This window comes from Rhamphochromis longiceps, linkage group LG15, assembly GCF_057381845.1.
Source record: "Rhamphochromis longiceps isolate RC_006_pf linkage group LG15, R_longiceps_female_GT1.1, whole genome shotgun sequence".
NCBI classification, from domain to species: Eukaryota; Metazoa; Chordata; class Actinopteri; order Cichliformes; family Cichlidae; genus Rhamphochromis; species Rhamphochromis longiceps.
In genome coordinates, this window is record NC_140571.1 from 39,078,084 (window position 1) to 39,101,865 (window position 23,782).

At 41.1% G+C, this 23,782-nt stretch overlaps 1 protein-coding gene across 1 annotated transcript in view; it reads right to left on the minus strand.

The window, feature by feature from the left end:
• The window catches only part of nr5a2 (nuclear receptor subfamily 5, group A, member 2), a 68,638-nt gene that overhangs the window by 7,457 nt on the left and 37,399 nt on the right, over nucleotides 1-23,782 (minus strand). The window contains exons 5-6 of the mRNA XM_085383233.1: nucleotides 22,232-22,351; nucleotides 18,374-18,521 (exon numbers count right to left, since the gene is read on the minus strand). Coding sequence (XP_085239359.1) covers nucleotides 18,374-18,521; nucleotides 22,232-22,351 — 268 coding nt within the window. The remainder of the gene's footprint in view (nucleotides 1-18,373; nucleotides 18,522-22,231; nucleotides 22,352-23,782) is intronic.

Below are 23,782 nucleotides of genomic sequence, written 5' to 3' on the forward strand. Positions count from 1 at the left end.
TCTCAGCTACCTTGTTTTCCTCCAAGTCCCGTTTGGGGAATTCCCTTCTCAATATGAAGCCTCCACCTTAGAGGCGAGTGAAAAAATAATGGAGGTAAACTGCAGATATATGCCTCTTAACATTTAATGGGGGAGTCTTTGAAACCTGATACTCCAAAGGGTAAAAGGATAACGAGTATCACAACAATCTGATCACAGAATGTAGGATGAGGATGTGGAGGAATGTATCTATTGTCTGCTTTAGGAATGGAAATTGATCTCACAAAAAAACATCCAACTATGATGTAAACCATGGTGGTTAAGGCAGGGATATACTAAAAACAGTATAGAAAAAAAATACAAAATGTGGTTGTGACATAGTACACAAATCTTCCAGGAAGTGGGTACACTGTGGACATAAATAGATGAGCCTGATTAGGAACTGTGGTGATGTTCCTGGAGATGATGGTAGCAATGGAGACTCATCAGACCAGGCAACTTTCTTCCAGTCCTCCATTGGCCAGTTTATAGTTAGCACCAGCGAACTGTAGCCTCAGTTTTCTGTTCTTAGCTGCACATCTCGTGGTCTTCTGCTACAGCAGCCCATCTGCTTCACGGTTCCGAGATGCTCTTCTGCATACCTTGATCATTGTTTTAGGGTAGTGCCTTGTTGTTGTCGTGATTTGTCGCTATATAGATAAAACTGAATTGAACCCAATTGAATTGATGCTCAGTTTGAACTTTGGCAGATTGCCGTGATGTAATTGGCTGTGATTTCCATTAATTAACATTCAAATGGATGTACCTAACAAAGTTGCCTTTGAGTGTCCATATAGGTTTGTGTAGTGTTAAGTTCATATGCAAACAAAAAAAACCCCCCTGGACTGGTTAATCCTTGTGTGAGCCAAAATGTCAGTTTCAACAAAATCAGAAGTGAGATGCATCCTTGTATTCTAATGCTGGAAAGGTGTGGAGATTTCAGATGCCATTCGACTATCCAATCACCTTTCAGGCTTGAAAGGTGAATTTGAAACGGACATATACCGACTGGTACAGAACCACGATGAACAAATTTAATTACCTTTTTCTTTTGTATTTATTCAAATGATAGGATCACTGGATGTATACTTCATACTTAGGTATAAAAAAGGTCTCATTAATCTCTGAGCAGTGACCCTTTATCCTAAGTAGTGACCATTATTTCACCAGCATACATGTAGCTACATACTGTAGCTACATGCCCTTAAGCTAGCATAGAGCCCAATATCCAGAGGCCAAATTTCCTCTGTGTCTGCAATGAATAATAACTGTCTCACAGTTTCTGGCCACCAATGGGAACATGCTGTTGTCAGCTTGTCAGAAGAAAGCATTAAGGCTCAATTTGCCCGCCGACTCATCAAACCCTCACTTTCTCCTCTCCAGGGGCCAAATGCCATGCGGCTGTAAAAGAGAATTAAGCAGCTCCGGTCCAGTTGGGAATATATTAAGTCAGATCTAAACCTCAGCTGACAACAATGCTATTGTTGTTAAGCTAAACAGGTAGCGGCTGCTTGAGTTCTGTCGCCCAAGGATGGGTCGGCGGGCTCGGCGGGGTGATGGAGAGAGGTCGAGAGATATTGAAAGGAAGAGAAATGCGCCTAAGGTCTGATAAAATAAATAAGAGAAAAGGTGCTTGGAGCAGGAAGGAGAAAAGCTTCTCTCATTGCCTATGCTGGCTGGAAGGTGCTGGGGATTTATCTTGAGGTGAAGGGGAAAGCAAATTTACACCCTGAATCAGTAGGTCCTGTCTGTGGCTGTATTAGTAAGGGTTCCAACAGATGGGCACAGCCAGGGAGATTAATATCAGTGGGGATACATATTAAAGGGAAAGTTAAGACTTCTCTACATAGACTGGCACGGCAATGATATTGTTGTGTGGCTATTACAATAAATCACACATCCCGTATATAAATATGTCCACAAGATGAGTTTGTTGGCCATGCTAACGATCATATGGTTAATCGGATGAAAAAAATAATAATTTCCAGACGAATCAGCAATGAAAATAATCCTTACTTGCATTTCTAACATGCTTCAGACCTGCTGGGGTAAAAATCATATTGCTGGGGAAGAAAAAAAATCACATTGTCTCAGCATTATGAAAATCCATTTGCCAGAGGGATACTAAGAGACTTGAATCAGCAATGAACCTGGTGCTTAGCCCTCTGTGGTCCCTCTAGTCCTCCCCACCTCTGCTCCTTATTGCCCCCCACTTGTTTTTTAACCCCACCCCCTCCCTGGAGGTGGAACCAAAAGCCTTTCAGTGAGTGAGCGATGCACCCACAGGTCCCTGCTCTCCCACCTTCCTGACGCTGCGTGGACTGTGCAGAAAGTTAACACCCCCTCTCCACTCACTAAACAGCTCCCAGTCATGTAGCTATACACAGCTAATGATGCTAACGCTTGACTGACAGGCTGAGCACTAACAGGCAGCAATCCAGATGCAAAGTCCCTTCGTTTGGTGTAATGTGAGGAAATGTCGATGGAGAGGCGAAAAGGAAAAACAAAAAAGGAATCTAATGAATTAGAAATCAATATTGCTGCACCTGTGAGGTGGCTCTTCAGCCTCCCTGTGACTTTACCTTGTATTTCATTTGTACCTGTCAGCAACAGTGGGAGCAGGCACCGTGTGTGCTGTTCCTGTGTCTGTCTGTCTGTCTGTCTCTCTGTGTATCAATGCATGCATGTGAACCTCGTTTAGATTCAGTGCACTTTTGCACCCGTCGGCTAATTACACCCAGGGTTTGTTTGTTGGTGGAGGGGAGGGCATAGAGAGTGGAGGGGCATGTCAACCTTTCTTGTTTATGATAAAGTGACAGAAAATCATTGGGGGGTCAAGTATCGCCCCCCCCCTCGCCAACCCTCCGCTGCCCCGAAAACTCCTGCAGCAGTACAGAAGGTGCATGGTGTGGGATGCCTCCCCTTTAATGAGACCATTAAAGGGCCCGTGTCCCCGTCAATAGATTTCTCTCATTCTTTCTCTGACAAATTTGAATTAATAATTCAGCATCAAGCGCCCGGGGATGTATATTTTCAGCATGAAGGACAGTTAATCCATAGGGTCAGTTTCCCACCTCGCTGTCTCTCACTCAGTCTTTCCCTCGTGCGCTCTCTCGTCTTACATCCCACCCATCCCCTCTCTTTCCTCTTCATTCGGCTTCATTCTCTTTTGATGCCGGCAGGTAGAGTGCTGACTAAAGAAGAGTGTGCCACATATATTCCACGCCTTCTTTTGATTTCTTTGTTCTCTGTGGGATTTTTTTTGTTCCTCGTTAAGTTGACTGCACTTTTCACATAAGTGCAAATTGGGGTTTCATTTATTTAAAAGTATTGGATGGCAGCAGCTCTCCTCCCCACCCCTCCAACTCAGAGTTAATGGGAGATGGCATGTTTACAGGCTGCTTTTCAAAGCTTAACTGTAGATTTTACTTCACGCTCCCGCTGCGCCAAATGTTAGGACAGTCGTGCGCACAATTCGAGAAAGTCAGAGGAAATTAGTCATTTTGAAGATAAACCACAAGTATGCTTACTTATGTCCACGCATGCTCAGGTTTGACGGTTTCACTGGTTTTGAGTGAATGAGTTTTAACAAAAAATACAAGGGCTGCTTCACTGTGCGGTCTCGTGTTCGTCATTACACGCTGGAGTGGTGTCTAACTGTGAAAATGAAATTCCAAAAACAACAGACAATAAAAGAGGAACAAAACCCCCCCCAAAACAAAACACCTGCACATTCACTTTCTTGAGGATGTCCAGATGTTACATTTTGTTCCTCTACAGAACAAAATGTAACATCTGGGAAAACAACACCAGTGTGCTTAAAAAAAATCAGCTGTGTAGCCAGGTAATCACTGTGAAATGAGTTGATTTTTAGGATGGCTGCTCTCTGTTTATAGTTGAGATCAGTTTGTTGAGCTGTCTAGTATCTAGTAATATTTAAACAGCTTTTTAAAAAGTATAAATATATTATTATTCATTATTCTGTCAGTATTGCATCAGTGACAATTACCTTTATAAGTTATCTGCAGTTCTATAATAATACTGATCGTTGTACTGAGCATCGTATCCATTTCCAAGCTTGCAGTGTAATGCCAGGGGTAGCTTTTGCTATCAGTGCCAGGTGGCACTAAAGTACAACTTTATGCTCTAAGGCAGCGTGCACAGGCACAAAGAGCTGGAATAGCAAACGCCTGCTACTGCAGAGCATTATTTTATATTACATAGCTTTGTTTTCTTATGATTTACTGTATGAGCGCATTCTGTTGGCATGTCTGTGAGAACAGAAGGTTGATTGATTCATTTTGTTTCATCATGGACTGCTTCTTGGCTTCCCGACCCCTTTCTTTAGCCACAATCACTCCTCTCTTTCTTATTTTTCTCCCAACACAACATAAAGAATCGCTTTCCTTTCTGTGTACCAGCACCACGCTGCTAAAAATAAGTTTCAGCATGAGAATGAAGAGGCACGAAAGGAGCTGTGATGGTTCAAGAGTGAGGGTGTAATGTCACCGGTGGGGGGCTCAGTGAAGAGAAAGAGAGAGAGAGAAAGGGTGAGAGAACAAGAGACGGCAACTGTTGGATCATCTGTGCTTTAAAACATTTAATCACTGTCTCCGGTTGCACACAGACACACACACACACACACGCACACAAAGACTAAAGCATGAACACACATATCATCTTAAAGCTCTGCTGTTCTGTGCTGTGACAGAAGTATCTTGTAACTACATTGTCCACAGACACACACACACACACTTAAACACACACACGCGCCACCAGAACAGAAGCTCAAAGAGCAAAGGGTGTATAGACTTATAGCAGCCACCATGACCACTATATAGCTTACCAAAAAGTTTAAAGGCATGCCTCTGCACTATACATATTCACAGAGGGATGCAGAGACTGATAATCCACATGCCAGGCAGTACTGTAATGCCAGCGAGCTCCGTTTGTAATATCAGCCCGGTAGGTGTAGATGTAGGGGATTATTGCTGTTCTTAGTCTAATTAGCATTTTTCATGCAAAGTCACGCACTTGCAAGTTTAGTATCATTTCCATTGCTTAATCCTGACTTTTGATAGAACACAGTTCAGTTATGGAAACTAGGTTTCATTTAATGGGCTTTCTGAATAACTCAGTGCGTCATCCCTTTTATCTTTTTTCAATCATTACAACTCTGCGCTCACGCCTTTAGCATTTTGCATAAAGTAATGATTGTCTAGTGAGTTACACTAATGACACATCATGAGCTATACAAGGATCATAAATGTCTTGTCGTAAAGATTTTATTTTATTTTTTTACACAACAACTACAGCAATAACAGTGTAGCTCCTTCTAAGATATTGATCGAAAGAGTGAATGGCTTTACAACTTTACAAATGATTGACAAGGCTGGTGTGTGTGAAGCTTGGGGCCAAACGGATTACGTTTGTATTACTGAACACTTGACTGGCAATAGACTTAAAGACTTAGAGGCCACTCCTTTGGCCTAGATCTCAATGTGTGTCTTTGTGCACGTTTTCTTGTGTGTGTGCGCGCTACACGTGATGGCTACATGCTCTCTTTATGTAATCAAAAATATGCCAGTTATTGCGAAAGCTTGACATTTAAATAATTTTGCTCTGATCACTATACTTTATGACAGTAGTAGTGAGTCTGGTGTGAACCATCAGTGCACATACACACACACACAGTGACCATAGTCCTCATCTCACAGCACTGTTATACTGTATTATGAGTGAAATATTGATGCTTCTTCGATTCCTAGGACCAGCTCTGTTTTGTTGACTATTTGTCTTTCTTATTGTACGGTGCTCTGGGGGTTATGCTTTGTGACTACAGAAAATTATCGCATTGTTTAAACTCGTTATAACCACATGATAAGTATGAAAGGCTGGTTGCTCTGATAGTCTAAAGTCGGCGTGATAAGGTCCTGCAGAATAAAATCAACAGGTCCTCTAAAGCAGTTATTAGATAGCATAAAATCACTGCCAGGGACTAGATGATGCTTGAATCAAGAGAGGGATTATCTGATGCACTCTGGTGTATGCACAATTTGTTCTCCGAGTCTGTTTTCCTTGACTAATGTGAGCCTGTTCTCCGCAGGGCCCCAGATAGCCCAGGTCTGTCTTCCCTACCCCAAACAGACATCCCTCAGTCTTTAATTGGAGACGAGTAGCAGCCCTGCTAGCACAGCGTTGGGACCTGAGCTGCGGCCACTGAGAATGCATTAGCATTAGCATTGCAGCGGACCGACCTGTACATAATGATAACCTCAAGCTCTGCCCACTGGGAGCAGCTCCTGTTCACACGCACACACACGTACATACGTACACACCAGCACACGCTCCCTTCCCCCTTCTACCCTATACACGCAGCCACGTAAACAAGCAAGTGTAATGCAGCCCCAGTGGTGGGCTGCTCGACGATCAGAGGAAGGTGGGGTGGAGAGAGAAAAAAATCAGTTGCCGCCGTTCGGCTGAAAAGTGTGTGTAATGAACTTGAGTTCCATTGATCGGGACTCAGAGTACAGAACCAGGGGCTGTTTGTCCCAGAAGGGCTGCCATACTGTTGCTCAGTAGCCCCTCATAAATGTTTGAGAGGCCTCAGCCGCTCCAGATCCACCCTACCTGGGTTAAGATTCTCTGTTACAACACACATATCCAGGTTGATACCAATGATGGATGGACGGTGATTGAGGGGATCATCCAATATTTTAACTTGATGACATTTAGGTGGTGTACTCTACAAGTGAGTCATGCTGATGGTAGTGCTAGAGAGAATTTTTTTCAAGCAGACAAGATTTTAAGACAAAAACGTTGTGCGCAGACCTGCAACTAAGTTGAGCATTGAGGCTAATATTTGCAAGGATGTGCTAATTAGGTTGGCATGCTATACTTTCCAAAGCTCTAAGGCCCTCAACTGGCCCCCGAAAGCCTCCGTATGCTATAGACAGTTGATATTACTGCAGATATCACTTAGAAAACACCTGATGTGCTCGGCCAACCATCCATGCCTCCTTTTGACTGCTAAGTATCAGCTGGCGGGAGGTCCTCCGCGTTATGCAGCAGGTAATAAAAGTTGAACATTGATTTTCTGTAGCAGCTTGTAACTGTTAATGTTGAGACATCAATAGCCAAAGCAAAGCGCTGGTGCCTTAATAGGAGGCCGAGAATGTGGAGGGCGCGAGCCAAAGCTGACTCTAAATCACAGAATCTATCCTTGCCGATCGATAGGACAGTAACTGCAAGTGTCCCTCTGCTTTCCTAATGTTTTATAATAAACTGACAGCCTGTAATAAGACCAAGGGAGAGGGAGAATGAGAAGGAGAGAGAAGGCAGGAGGGAGAGATAGAGGGGAACAGTTTCTCCATAGCCTATCTTGCCTTAAATCACCCCACATGGGAGTGCAGGAGAGATACACAGGGTAAGGTAGAAGGGTGAATTTTTTTTCTGGTTAAAGAAAAAAAAAAAAACACTTTTACAGGAGCATTTGTCTGGATGTGCTCACTGCTAGAGTAGTTAGTGAGTGTATTGATGGAGGGGAGCAGAAGTTCAGGGGATATGTCCTGAATTGCTTTGGCAGGACAGTGAGTTAAAGTGCATTAAATTCTGCTGCCAACTTGCAACAGTCATCATATTCAGGAAGAAGTGAAGGGCTGGGCTGCACATATTTTGATTTTACATTCAGAGAGATCTAACTACTTTTGAAACACTACTGGTACAGTAGATGATGAGCAAGTTTTCTTTACTATGCCGTTGCAATGAGGCTGCTGGTTTGGAATCATTTATAAAGCTTATTTTTCAAAATAAAAGTGATGCTACAAGGAAGATTTAACATTATACATGATATAAGGATATTTGTATTACATGTGGTGCAAAAACTGTACTGAATAAATAATAAAAAAATGTGCTGAAATTAAACTAAAATCACATACACAATAGCTCATAAGGACAGCAAATGTAAAACACTATAACGTTATTATCTGAAATCCTTAGGATGCTGTCTTTTAAATTCTCTTTTATCCTGTCTCCTTCCCCTTTCCCTCACTTGGTCACAGAAGATGGCCTATCCTTCCCTGAACCTGGTTCTGCTGGAGATGTCTTCCCGTCAAAAGGGAGTTTTTCCTTTCCACTGTCGCCAAGTGCTTGCTCATTATTCTGATTATTCAGGTTCTCCCTCTCACATATTCATCACCTTTAAGTCAATGTTACACTGCACGCAATAACCGTTACATATACTGGATGAGTCCCATAGCTCTATAAACTTTCACACATGCATCTGAATTGTTGCAGTCTCTTTTCTAATTTATTTTCAAAACAATAGAAGACATCATTCAAAACCAATATTTTGGGGAGTAGTTTTATGCAACAATGTTGTTGCAGCAATCTACTTCTTGTGCCATCTGTCTCTGCTGCCACATTAATTATGATACATCACAGGGATGACTAGGGAGTAGGACCTATTCACATGTGACCAGCTTGTAAAAACTGGGAGGCATGAACAGCCAAATAGACACAAAATGACCCCATGTGGGTTTGCTGTGTGCAATAGCACATAATAAGCATAAGCATGGCATGAACTCAAGAACATACTCTGTTTTAGGCCCGTGTTAGAGTTAAGCATTGGACTGTCTGTATTTACTGTCTGATAAATGTCACTGCTTAACAGTGTCAACATAAGTGTTTTCTGCAATAATGGAAAAAGATCTATAAAACACAGCCTGAGCTGTAAATTAAGCACTGGTTGGAGATGATCTGGATGGAGATGTTGAAAACTGAAACTGTACCCAGGTGAAGATATAAGGCTGAGCGTGAAGGTGGGGTTAGTGATGAGAGACACTGATTCTCACTCTGTCAACCACCACCACCAAAACTCACTGCAACTTCTGCCTAATGACAACAGCCTGCAGTATTGCTGGGTAATAGTGGTGAGCTGGAGCTTTTATTGCTTGATAAAGTCTGAAAGCCTTTTAGACAGCCTCATTACATGGAATTCCCTACAAAGTGGCTGCCACCATCAGGAGCTGACTGCTCACCATGTTAGATTTCTTAGGATAAAATTGACAGAAAATATACAGAAGGATTAGGTTCATTGCTTTAGGGCACACTCCCACCTACTCCTAATAAGAAGAAAAAAAATGAAAGAAAAGTCAGGACACTCAAACATGATTAGCTGGATTTGGCTCTGTCGGAAACCAAGTTTGAACAACTTTTTTCCTTTTTTTGTTTGTTTCCTGCATCAGAATGATGCCTGGAGAAACTAGACGGAGGGTAAAAAGATTTGTTTGAAAGGTAGATGAGAGTCCAATAGTTTTCAATCAGCACATGTTTGCCGAGCACTTCACCAAGATTCAAAACAAAGTGATGAAAAAGGACTAGATGCAGCCGCTCAGTGCGTGGACTGCGCTTTATGAACCTTATACATATATAAGGTTTAATCACCACTATTGCATTTGACATTACTGCTGTCAATGGACCAATCAGTGACTGAAACTAATTTATGGGACACAAACATTTGTCAGAGCTGTCTGCACCGCCATGAACTCGTACACTATGAGTCACCAGTCATGCCACATTTCAAACACATGCATCTCATACCATCCGGCTCTTTTCTCGTGGAAAAAAACTATCAAATCACATCTGACCTGTAATACTTCACACATGAAACTGCCTGTATGAATTCTCTCATATGACAGCAACAATGCCAGATTTGTTGGTACCCTTCTCTGTTTTTGTCTGTTTTTTATTTTTTGTTTTTTTGGTGGTGGTGGTGGTGGTGGTGGTGGTGGGGGGGGATAAAAAAGAGTGTTTAAGAATATTTAAATGAACGGTTTAAAATAATGATAAAAGTAAACAAGATGAAAGAAAAGTCTGACACTTCATATAAACAAGGTTTCTGCACCAAGAACTACAAACGATTTTCTTCTTTGTTGGAATTCTACCCAATTCATTTATAAGAGTTTACTCTCATCTATTATATTTTGCATTTGTTTTGCTCTTTTTCTAAATGAGACGAGTGCGTTCACTTAATGGTGTATTCCTTAGTAGATGCACATCATGGAGCCAAGAACAAAGACTTGTACACTGGCCTTCAACGCACATATTAAACAAATATGTGAGACTGCTTTCTTACATTTGCGTGACATCTCTAAAATTAGAAATATCCTGTCTCAGAGAGACGCTGAAAAACTAGTTCATGCATTCATTACTTCCAGGCTGGACTACTGTAATTCATTATTATCAGGATGTCCAAAAAACTCACTGAAAAGCCTTCAGCTAATCCAAAATGCTGCAGCAAGAGTCCTGACAGGGACTAGAAAGAGAGAGCATATTTCTCCTGTTTTGGCTTCCCTTCATTGGCTTCCTGTTAAATCCAGAATTGAATTCAAAATCCTGCTCCCCACATACAAGGTCTTAAATAATCGGGCCCCATCTTATCTTAATGACCTTGTAGTAAAATATCACCCTATTAGAGCACTTTGCTCTCGCTCTGCAGGCCTACTTGTTGTTCCTAGAGTATTTAAAAGTAGAATGGGAGGCAGAGCCTTCAGTTTTCAGGCCCCTCTTCTGTGGAACCAGCTTCCAGTTTGGATTCAGGAGACAGACACTATCTCTACTTTTAAGATTAGCCTTAAAACTTTCCTTTTTGCTAAAGCATATACCGGTAGTTAAGGCTGGACCAGGTGACCCTGAATCCTCCCTTAGTTATGCTGCAATAGACGTAGGCTGCCGGGGATTCCCATGACACATTGAGTTTTTCCTTTCCAGTCACCTTTCTCACTCACTATGTGTTAATAGACTTCTCTGCATTGAATCATATCTGTTATTAACCTCTGTCTCTCTTCTGGTTCTGCCAGAGGTTTCTTCCTGTTAAAAGGGAGTTTTTCCTTCCCACTGTCACCAAAGTGCTTGCTTATAGGGGGTCATATGATTGTTGGGTTTTCTCTGTATCTATTATTGTGCAATCTAGTGTACAATATAAAGCGCCTTGAAGTGACGTTTGTTGTGATTCGGCGCTATATAAATAAAATTGAATTGAATTGGTCATCTTTTGTCCGGGAAAGCCTGAAGTCACACAGTGCACATTCGACTGCGAAGCTTGTTCAGGCTATCCCATATGGAAAAGAAATAGAAAAAACTTATAAAAGACTTGCATCAGATGTGGCCTACTTCATATATTGAATCATATAAGGTTTATATGATTTACTCATGAAAGTGGCCGTTTCATATATTCTTTTAGTAAGTATCCAAAACATACAAGTTCCATTTATATAATTTTTCTAAGGATCTTATATCTGTTTTCACTCTTGTATGCTTTTCATACAAGTTTCTCACAAGACAGATACAAACTTTATACAATTTATATCTTTTCCATATGGGATTGTAAATGCATGATTTACACATTGCAATGTGCATTATCTAACTAAGGGAAACTCTTCTAACCAGTCATGCCAACAGGTTAATCTCTGACTAACAGTTCTAAATTGACATTGGTGTACATGGTATTTGTGTTTCCACGAGTGCAGCTTCGGAAAAAAACAAGCAACCTAAATGAGGTAAAGTGTACATCTACTGCAGTCCTATTAAATGTCCTAGTTTGCCTAACCCAATTTCAGCATGCAGCAGACCAGCTGTCAGGACGTTTGAGTGATTGTGCAATAGGCTGCCATGTCCTCAAAAGTCTTAACAAATGATTAACTCATTTACTTTCTTAATGACAGCAAATGTATTGCAATGGATAAGAATGCATTGGATGCAATGGATAAGAATGCATTGGAAAACAGTGATTAATTTACAGTATGTAATTCTTCCATCAGATTAACAATCCAAGTCCAATCCGGAGGTGTCTGTAGCTCAGGAGGTAGAGCTGGTCACCTACTGAGGTTCAATTCAGTAGGTGACCAGGGTTCGATCCCTGCCTCCTTCAGTCTGCATGCCAAGTATCCTTGGGCAAGATACTAACCCCAAGTTGCTCTCCGATGCATCCATTTGAGTATGAATGTGGTTAGACAGCACTCAGTTTAGAGTCAGTGACTGTGAGAACAGGTGTGAATGTGGCATGTTGTATAGAGCGCTTTGAGTACTCCAGGAGAGTAGAAAAGTGCTAAATAAGAATCAGTTCATTTACCAAGTCTGGAATAAAAATGGACAAAGCCATGAGTCAAATGTTTCAACTTAGCCTTTTGCTAAAAAGTCTGAAATCTATTGGATAATGTTCAAATGTTGGAGTTATCAAAATCAGGGCAACACTCCAAGATTGCTGTCATAAAGACGCCTCTTATGTTTATACTCCTTTACTGTAAATAATTGTGTGCTATTCATATTATTAGCAGTCTTAGTAGATACAGTGGGGACTTTGTTTCTTTTCTATTTTTACACTCGTGGGTTCTGTTGTTTCTTTTAAGTTATCAGTTTCAGCATTTTTTTCCCCCTACTGTTTGCTTTATGATTGCCACATGCACACAGGGCAAAGTTTTAACAGATTACGCAGATTACATTTTGTTGTTTTACTGTTACTTTTTTGTGCGTTACAGTAAACAATAGTGCTTTTATTCTCATTATTTATTAATTTATTAATTTAATGTATGCACTGGCTCATCCACATGACTCCAGAGAACAGGAAAAGAGAATCATATTTTGTGTTCAGTCAAGACGAGGGCATAAGAACACATGTACACCCTAACTATACTTTATTCACGTATTGATCAGGCCAAAGGTACACATCATGCTCCATTCTGTTGACTTGTAGCCAAGTGCAAGTTTGCCTCCAAAAAGGGAGAAAAAATCTGTTAAACTTTGTTAGAACATTATTAAACACGGATTACTGAGCATGCTCTACTAAATGGCTCAATAGAATAAATGTTGAACTGTCACTGCTTCTCAGTTTTAATCAATTCCTGAATGAATTTTAAATGATTGAATTTTTTTCAGGAAATGAATATTTGCCATGTTTTATGGGCATGTGAGTGTGTGTTTGTGTACGTGTGCGTGTAAGGGGGCTTGCGTTATCCAGCTCCCCTGCTCACTGGCCAGGGATCAGTGTATTGATTCTGAGCAGCCTCGGCTGTTGCTTAATTAGGATGTACCTGTCTGGGAATTATATCTTTTTTTCTCTCTCATTGTGCGAGGAAACAAAAATGATAAAGAAATACAGAGAGGGAGAGAAACTTGTTTGTTTTCATCAAGGTTAATCACGTTTTCTGCTTTGTGTTGCTGTCAGCAGATTGGTGTCTGACCTCGCAGCGCGCAAAAAAAAAAAAAAAAAATTGAAAAAACGTTTTGTGTGGCACACAAAACATGCTAATGAAAGATGTTTCATTGTATGGGGACGGGGGTGACTGGGTGCTGATGCTGTAAAAAGTGGAATTCAAATGGCGGGAATGGTTAAAAGCAGTATGATCGGATGAAAAAATCTGCTATAATGCTTGTAATCTGAATTAAATTCAAATAATTGTAAATATCTTCAGTATCAAAGCAGTTACTGGTTACTATTAGATATTAAACTAACTTAAATGTTATTTTTTAAAGTTGAATCCATCTATACATTTAATTGTTTGTGATGTTGGCCATGTTTAGGGATAGAAAAAGAGGTGAAGTGAAAGTTGGGTGAGGAAGTAAAGAAATAAATAGTGAATTAAGATGAATGAGGACCAATGGAGGTGGATGTGGCGATAGAGTAGTGATAGATTGAGCTGTACAAAGATGGATGTTAAAAAAAACAGAGAGAAAGGACAGAGCAATGAGACAAGAGACAATACAGAGGCCTGGATGGATGGAGAGGGATGAAGGGTGGCAAAGACTTGATGGGTGGGTGTCTCTAAACTCCAATTTCAGTGACTGACTAATCGCTTGACAGACGGCTAATGTGTTGAATTGCTGAGGCAGCTCTTGAATCACTGGCTGCCCTGTCTTGATTTCTTATGAATGGACAACACTGCCCATTTCTGATCACTAAGAGAACCACCAAGTTTACTTTAACAGATGAAACAAAAGCAGCATTGGTCTGCATCACTTATAAAGATTACAAATATGTATATCTGTAGTTACACAATGCCTGAAAGAAAAACAAAAGATATTTTCTATTGTTGTTTTAATGGCAATAACTGGGTCTATTTTAGACACATAATAGCCATCCACATTTAGCTTTTATTTAGCTGTTTTTAAAAATTTGATTTCATTTATTCCATCTCTAAAAAAATAGAAACAAGCAAATAATGAGAACAAACCCTAAAACAATCAGCTGTACTCGTGTTTAATAGAGGAATAATATAACCAATAAACGGTTGCATTGCACAGAAAGCATAATTATGCATGATATATTGATCAATAGAAAAGATTTTAAGCAACATAATGAATGATGAATAATGAACGATTACAAAGTGAGCACAGTTACACATTTTCAGCACGCTACTGCCTGTTTTCCTGCTAAATGCTGCAGTATGAGGACATTATTTAGGGCTACAGGTATGTCCACAAATGCACTCTCTCCACTGGGACCATTTACCACCCTGCACTGGTCTGGCAGTACTCTGGTTCTCCTCTCAGTTCACAAGGATTGGCAGCACATGTCTCACCGAATTACAGCTGATGAGGTCTGACCCACTAAGCTGGGTTAACTGGTTGCTGGGTGAGCACTTTGTGACCTCTGTCTCTGTATCTGCTTTCAAAGTTTGGAAACTATACATGATGAACCAGAAACACATAGTGAAGATTTAGGACAAAAGCTGATAATTTTTCCAGGTTTCAAACGTAAAGGAGGGCTTAAAATATAAAGAGAAGATCTTTTATTTTTACTCAGCCTGAATTCAAACGTGTCCCTTCACCTCTGGTAATGCTCTGTAACCCACACAGCCTGTCAGTCTTTCTGTTAGGTCTTTAAGTCTGTTAAAGGAAATCAAAGGCCCATTAACAGTTTCTTGACACTCAATGACTCGTAGTAATCCTTCTCCAAACTCTGATCCAGACAGCCCTCAAACTCTCGCTGCCATTATGTGTGTCCTTTGCTCAATGCCCAAGACATACAATCATTGCTCACAGTCCTACAAACACTTAGGAGATCAATGATCTCAGAGTGATAATCTCCTCCTTGATAGAGGGTAAAAGCCTTCACCGAAGACAGGGAGTGACAGGGGAAAGTGAGAGACAGTGATAGAAAGAGATAAAATAAAGCAATAAACAAAACGAAAGCAAACAGGAAGTATAACTCCGAAAACAAGCGCACATACAGATCATGACAAGTGTCTCCTCTCAGCTGGGTTGACATCTATATCTCTGTTTTTATTGACAACTGGCTTAACTAAAAGCTCCTCTGCCAGGGAGTGAATGACTGACTGCCCATGTACAGAAAGAGAGGGGGGATGACTCACATGGGAAATCACCAGCTGTATGTAAGTGAGTGAGTAAGTAAAGTTTATTTATAAAACACCTTTTGCAGACATGTAGTCACAGAGCGCTATATACTCAAAATCATAAAAACTAGAAAGAAGTGCAATAATAAATAAAATAGAATAAGAAATTGAGTTCTTGGCACTAATTTGTGATATAATGTCTAATATTTTCTAATTCTTGCTTTCTACTATATATTGTTTGCAATGCCTTTTCGTCTCTGCGTGTTTGCCCTGAGCCCGCTGCTTCAAGCTGACTGCTGGACAAAAGGGGAAGTTTATAGACTGGTACTGCATGCATATACTGTAAATAAACTTCAGTAGAAGTTAAATGAAAGTATATTTAAACAAAGTTCGAGAAAGACTAAATTTACAGTTAAATATGGGTGCTACAAAACCCAGTGTCTCACTTTTACTTTCCACCATGTTGCACAAGAGGACACTTAAAATACTGCACTGCATGCCATATTGGCATTGGCTGTCAACTGTAAGGTGTGGGGCTCAGATGATAATCATAGCAGCGATGCATTGATAGCAGCTGTAATAGCAGCAGTAGCAATCATGATAGCAGTATCTGTGATAGGAGAAGCAAACAAATCTATAGAAGCCACTTTATTAGTTTTATAAAAGGCTGTCCGGGCACTGAATTACTGGGTATTTCTCAGGGTTTAATCCCGTGATTTAACATGCTTATTTAAATAGATGCAAATGTAGTGTGTGCTAAGTAAGTAGAGCCACAGTGTTAAAGTAGTGCAAACAGTTCCTAGTCTCAAACCTGTCGTAATGAACACATCCCTTTTAAATTAGAGAGTAAAGTGACCAGTATTAGAGATTAAATTAGGCTAATAAACAGAAAGAGTCTAATCTTTTAGTTCAGCAGTCAGTGTACATCTACTTTTATGCCTCATTTCCCTACGACCCTTAATAACTGGCTCTGTCGGTAGGGCACAGATAGCTGTGTCGCAAATTAATTTGACCCTTCTGATAATGTGTTTTGATATTTAAATATACATACCACTACCGATGCTACACACATTATGCACATTAATTCCCCAAAGTAAACATATTTGTAGCTCAGCCTTCTTACAGCCAATTACATACTCAGTTTCAGCTGTATGTGATATTAATCACATAATGTAATCTCCTGGCTCTACGTAGCTCGAGCCTCTCTCCTCCCCTCATCCCACCAACACCACCTCGGCTAACGCTGATCCCCTCAGCCAGCTCTATGGCGTCTGTGCCGGCCTTCTTTTGCGGGAGGCCTGGGCAACGCCGGAGAACAGGCACTGCCGGGGGCGATACACATCCCTCAGGTGGGCCTTTCATTATGGATGATGTTTCTGCCAAATTATTTAGACCCTGAGCCCCAGCAACATCCCCACCCTATAAAAAACTGAAACAAACACATGCATGCACACAGATGTGTACACACACACACACACACACACACACACACACACACACACACACACACACACACACACACACACACACACACACACACACACACTCCCTGTCTCTTTCTTTGCAAATGCGCACAAGCATTAATTCCTCCTGATCGCATATATGTGTGTATGTATAGTTCATTAGTGCTGTTTTCTTTGTTCAGAGGTGTTAAAGAAGTGAAAGTGTGACTCTTGTGAATTACATGTTGTCAGAAGGGACTGGGAGCTAAGCAGGAGGAAAATATTCATCACATGTAAGCCAGTGTTGCTCTCCATGCCATAGAGGGCCCTATGTTGACACTACTGGCTTCAGTAATGTGGGATGTTAAACAGGTTTGGCTCAGTGTGTGTGTGTGTGTGTGTGTGTGTGTGTGTGTGTGTGTGTGTGTGTGTGTGTGTGTGTGTATTCCTCAGAGGCAATTTGTTGCAGACTCGTTAGGAAAGAGTCAGAGATGACAGTCTCCTGGCAATGTCTGACCTCGGCTTAGAGATTCGAGAGCAGCTTTGGGATGCAGACACACACACTGAGGAGAATGCACGCACACACACCACATGCCATCAAAGTTACCCTTCTTTTTGTCCCTTAACTCATCAAGCTTTATATTCCTCCACTTACCTTCCTTCCCAAATCCCATGCACTCTCTAGCCTCAGCTCCCGCCCGTCTGTCTCCAAAATACTTCAGGCTGGTGCCTGCCTTCAAACAGCACGACCAGTTCAATTCCCGCTCGCTCTTCATCTTCCTCCTATTTCCTCCTTCCCTTCCTTCACCCTTCTTTAGCTGAGATCCCTTCCAAATCTGTTCTTTCCTTTCCAAAGCTCTACAGCAAATTCTGAGAGGAAAAGCCCCCCTGTTGACCCCTTGCCCTCTCACCCGTTCCAAACTAACATCTCATTCCTCATGCACAGCTCGCTTCTCAAATACTGGTTATGAGTTACACTGCACTTGGCATAATCCTGCACACACTGTGATTCATGACTTCTAATATTGTTGATCCAGGATCTGATCTTTAATTTGCATTTGTTGCAGCAAGTCTGCGATGCCAAAGACCAACAGCTAAATTTCAGAAAAGAAAAACGTCAATATTTATTTTGTATTTACACTTCATATTGGCATACTCTCTTTCTCAAGAAATTTTGTACTTTAGAAACTTGAAGATGTGGTGGAAGATCAGGTGAGAGATTTGCTGCTGGGAATGCCACCGATAGATTTATATGCAAGAGCTGGCTAATAGAAAAAGTAAACCTGCCTATAGTGGATCTAAACTTCCATCCACCCGTAGTCCTATATCATCTGTATGGTTGCACTGTACTGAACCTAGATTTATTGAGAGTTGTACTCACCAAAAATACATTTAAATTTTAGACCCAGACGTATATACAAGAGCTGCCACATCCATCTAAAAAAGACCAACCACACCTACCTCACATCCATTTGCCCTTTCACTATTTTGTGCGTTTCAGAACCACCCCTTCCTCTCAATTCCCGTGTTCCTCCTAGCTGATATAAAATATATCTGACTTACCCAGGCTGAAAAGCACCAGGAACTTCAGGCAGACAAACTCCCGTTGATCCAGCTGCAGAGAGCGTAGTTTGGCCACCAGCTCCTGGGCGTGGCTCAACAGATTGTTGAGAGTTGCTCCCGCCTGTGAGGCAATCACTGCGTAGTCCACCTTTAAAAAAATAGGAAAGAAGAAGGTAAAAATGTGTGCATTTAAGTGACTCTGACTGGAGTTTGAGCAGAAGTTTTGAAAACATAGTTGTAGATACCAAATAGAACACAATGTCACTTAGTTGATCACTGATTTGGGAGTTTTACAGCCCCATAGCAATAATTGGACGGTGGTTTGGTTTGTGACAGAGTAAATCACCCATTTCTAGTCTGTCACTTCTCTTTCACTTCTTTCACATGGATACAAAAATGGCTAACATGCTTCCTTAGGTCTAACCTATAAACATTAACACCACTTACACACTCCTTTTGCAGGTGTGCTTCAAACCTGCAGCTGCAGCTCATTTGAATGAGAGGCAAGTCCTTAGTCGCCACTCACCATAAGCAGGACCGTATTAAATTTTTATACTTATTGACAATTCATTACTATAATTGACTGTGTGAGGGTTTCCAGGGGAAGGTAGATGTTGGTGCGAGTCAGGAAGAGGTTCCCTGCGAGCTTCCATTTGTAATTATAAGCAGCCGTGAGTTTGGATTTTACTTACAGTGTAAATAAGATGACTGGAATACGTTTTTTTTTCCTTTGCAAATAAGAAAAGGGTCAAAGGGACATACATGTTGATAATACACCAATTTTTTCATTTATTTATCTGCCTTCCCCACTTTTTTTCCTTCCGTGTGCTTTTATTACACTGCACTCTCCCACTTTGCCCCGACGCCTCTGTCCCTGTCTTCCCATCTTAACACCTCCGAGACAGAAAGAGCTATGGCTCTGTGAAAAGCAAACACTGCCCCCCTTCCAAGGTGTCAATCAATTTACATAAAATCAACTGTGCATGAAATAAGTTCATTGAAGGATTGGACTGTTGATGGTGATGCCTTGGGTTATTGGCTCCCAGCCTTAAGTAAAAAGAGAGACCAAATAAAACGCTATAGTGTCACTATAGCAGACTTAGCACTAACTCTGGTGACCTGCGTATCAATCAATCAATCAATACCACTTTATTATCACCCCTGGAGAGACATAGAGGGCGAATATATGATTAAACCTTCAAATCTTAACTTATCATAAATATAGTCTTTGCTGAACATTAGGATTAATATGAAAGGTGAAAATAGGTTGGTGTGTATATATGACTTTAAATATATATATATATATATATATATATATATATATATATAGTCATTTGAATTTAATACACACCAGGAACACTCTTATAGTGTTTTTTTGTAGCCGGCTGACTGCCACACTGTGAGGCCTTGCTAAATCATTCAACAGATCAGTCCAGCCTTTGTCATTTCATGTTTGCTCACATTTGTACAAGTTCCACTGTGTGTTTGATCCTATGACAGGATAAAGAACAAGAACTCATGGTCATTTCTCACTGCTGTTGGTGACATGCAGTAGTAAAGAGAAAGAAAGGCAGAAAAAAAAGAATAAAATTAACAAGCAAGGGACAACAAACATAGGGACATGAGACCGGGCAAGACAGAAGGCAAATGACAGGCTGTAGCAGTTAATCTGCTAGTTCAATGGATTTCTCTTCAAATGTCAGTATGAATGGAGCGTATGACTGGCAAGAGCAAAGAAGCAGCTTGCTTCAAAGCAAGAGGGAAGAAACATCTGTTTAAATTCTCCATATGAGCAAAGCTCTGGTCCTTCAGTCACATTTTTTTAATAAAAGCAGTACAATATCTCCTGGTAAACTTTGCGAATTTATTTCAGAATAAATGTGGTGATTTGCCTCAATGCACTTGAGGACAAAGTGCAATCAGTTTCAGTGCAACAATGGATTAATTACGGCATGAACTAAGGCCTGTCCTCAATGGCTGCTTCGTGTTATGGCATCGTTTGGTTAATTCCTCATAATACACTACATATGGGCATTCTGGCAATTCAATAGTATAAAATACCAGCTGTGTTATTTCGTTTGGGCTGCCAAAGGGAAAAAAAATCCACCTTGTAAAACTGTAGTATCTGTTCAAAATTAAGATTTTGCACACTCTGCATTCTTGGACAAATGGCCCTCTGTTTTGCTGTTGGGACTATGCTTCTAACCTGATGCAGCCACTCTGTGTAAAGGTTAGAACTACAAATACGTGGTCCTTTTTAAAAATACTGATATATAGTTTATAGACCAGAGGACTACATGTACTCCATGTACAACACAGATTTGCTTCTTACTGGGCACTAAGGTCAGAGAAGGCTTTTGCCAGACTCGGTGCAGCGCTCTCCCATCAAGTCCTGATTGTGTTTGTGTAGCATTTGCTTTGGGTGGTGTTGCTACTGCGGTTTAAATATCCCTTGCATTATCACTGTGCTGTCACCCCTGGCCAGGTGGAGAATAATAGGAGATAATGAACTGTTTCAGACCCCCCCCCTCCCTCCCACACACACATGCATACATTTCCAAACACACACACACACCCTCAACACCAGCTGTTCATTAACCAAAGTATGCAAAACGAAACCGCCATCCAGCACCTCCCCTGACTATCAGCCCCTCCTCCTCCCCCTATTCCTGCACCTCGCTGTTCGGGCCTTTTAAAACAGCCTTATCTGCTTCGCCTCATCATCTTCTCCCCGATCCATCCTCATCTCTTCTACTTTTGGCACATTTCTGCCTTCTTCTACCTCATTCTGCCTCCTTTCTTTTCTTCTCCCTCCTATTATCCAACTCAGTCTCCTTCCATCAGTTTACTCCCTCCGTCCATCTGTTCAACAATCTTGCACCGCTTCTTCTGCCTTTTTATTTATTTTTTTCTTCAAACTCTCATTTACCTGTTACTACTACCATAGCACTATTTGTTATAGTTTGTAGTTCCCACTAGAGGCAGTACTGGCTGCTTCTTCACCCATGCTCAGAATCGACTGTGACCTTGTCTTCATTCAGAATCGCGGCATTAAAAGGACTCCCCCTGTACACAGTGCACACGCGCTCGCCAGAATCTATTGTTGTAAAACATTTGTCGAAAAGCAATGTTTTTGCAGTGCAAGACAATCAATAATGCATGACTTCTCAACTCACTGACAGCCATCTGATTGGTCAGAGGCATATTCATGATGAGCAGTTTCGCACCTTTGTGACTGCACACACTCTCTCTTTCTCTTTTTAAAATGTGCCTTTGTTTGTGTGCGATTTTGAGAATCACTGAAGACCGAGTGAGTCTTCTATGTTTGCTTTGGGTTTGTGTATTTAAAGACAGCTTGCTTTGTGAGTGCTTGTGTGTGTGTGTGTGTGTGTGTGTGTGTGTGTGTGTGTGTGTGTGTGTGTGTGTGTGTGTGTGTGTGTGAGAAGCCGAAACACAAATCAGCACATGGCATTCTGATGCATTGAGATTTCTTGTTAGGGCTTCAGGCACCATCTCCCACCAACTTCCTCAAAGACCCCCAGTAAAAGAAAATAACACATTTAGCTGCATTTTTTATCTGTCCACCCACTCACTATGCTGCAGCATGAGTGTCTGAGTGCTTTATTTATTCACTGTTTGAGTCTTCATGCTCTGAGAAAAACTGTAAGAGCCTATAATCTTAGAAAGAAACCCCAACAATCAGGCGACATGTCTGTGAGCAATCACTTGGCAACAGTGGGAAGGAAAAATCCCCTTTTAACAGAAAGAAAGAAAAGGGTTTTTTTTTTTCAGAGTTTGAGTGATACAAGATTGGACAAAAACAAAAAAGGAGTGGAAAATGCTGGAAGTAGTTCTTACCTGTTGGCCAGTGACCAATAGGATGGAGCCCTCCTTGGCATGCACCACCTGGCGGAAAACGTGGTCGAGAATGAGGAGTTCACTCCAGCAGTTCTGCAGCAGCTTCATCTGGTCATCCACCTGATTAGAGATGCATATACAAAAATCCACATTAGGCCAGGTGTTTATTTTTCCGCTCTTATAAAGCTGTAACAACAGTCTCTGTTGAGACTGAATGCCAGATGTACAATACCGTAACTGTCATCAGTGCAGATTGCATGTCTTTCATTGCACTCCTTTATTACATGTTATTTAGACGGGTTTGCAGTCATCAACACACAGAGTTGTGTGTTCAGGAGGGGCGTAGAAAACATGGGATGTGCAAACTGTACAAAATGTGTTTAATGTTCCAAAAATTAAAGTCTTATATCTGTAAGTCACTGAAAACAAATCAAGTTTTAAACAGGAACTTGTAAGCAAAGTCACACTGTTAAAATTTGTGGTTAAGATTGTGTCATAAATACTATAATCATTTTACAGGCTCCACGATCAGTCTATGAGGTCACCTGCTCTAAACATTTTTACTGCACGTTGGGTTTTTTCCAAATGCTAAAAATGCCTGTTAGAAAATCCAGTCTGTCAAATAATCTGAAATGTAGAGCGGTGATAATATTGTACAAAGACCTTGAGAAATAAAGGCTACAGCCAAATAGTATAGAGCCACCCACAGAAAAAAAAGCGCTGAAAAAAGCTGAAGCACTTTGTCAGCCGTAGCGGCTTGTAAATATCACAGGCAGCTGTTTGCCGGGTAAGCTTTCTCACAGGTCAATCACTATTGATCAGTAGCGTACCACAGGCATTTTTTTTCCCAACCTTACACAAAGCTCAAAAGTCCCCTGTATGCACTCTAAAGCTTTCTCATGTGAACCTTTCCCCACACAGTTAAGCACTTTGCTGCGTGCCTGATTTAACAATGTTGCCAGGTTTATCTGTTTGCCCATTGCCAGGAGTTTCTGAGTGATTCCACAGATGATAATGATTAAATAGTCCACCCCCCCCATTTGTTTTTCCCCCCTCTAATACCAGCCGTCTGCTCCCAGGGACCTGACAGGTAAACTTTGGAAGCTGACACAGGTGAAATAGTGGTTTTGGGAACCAAAACAACCCCCTCCATTGTGACTGCTAGTCTCTTCCCATGCCCAACCGTGTTAATCATTACTCTACATAGCTAGACTCAAAAAAAAAAAAAAAAAATGGAGAACACAGTGAGAGGGATGGAATGAGGAAAATGTATAAGTAGTTCTTTCTTTCTTCTCCCACCTCTTCTATCAGTAAACAGTGTGCACTTTGTGGCTTTGCTGGGAATAATGTGTCTTTCTGAGCACACAGGGGTCTGCTGCTTTGAGTATGTGAGAACTGTCTGTGAGGGGCATCCAAAGCTTGCAGTATGAAGAATGTGGATCGATGGTGTATCGCGGAAAGGTTTGAAAGGAATGTCTTTTTCTTTTTGGTGCTCCATGGAAATCATAAAGGGTTCAGATTGTTTGATATCAAGTGACCTTAGTTACTCAT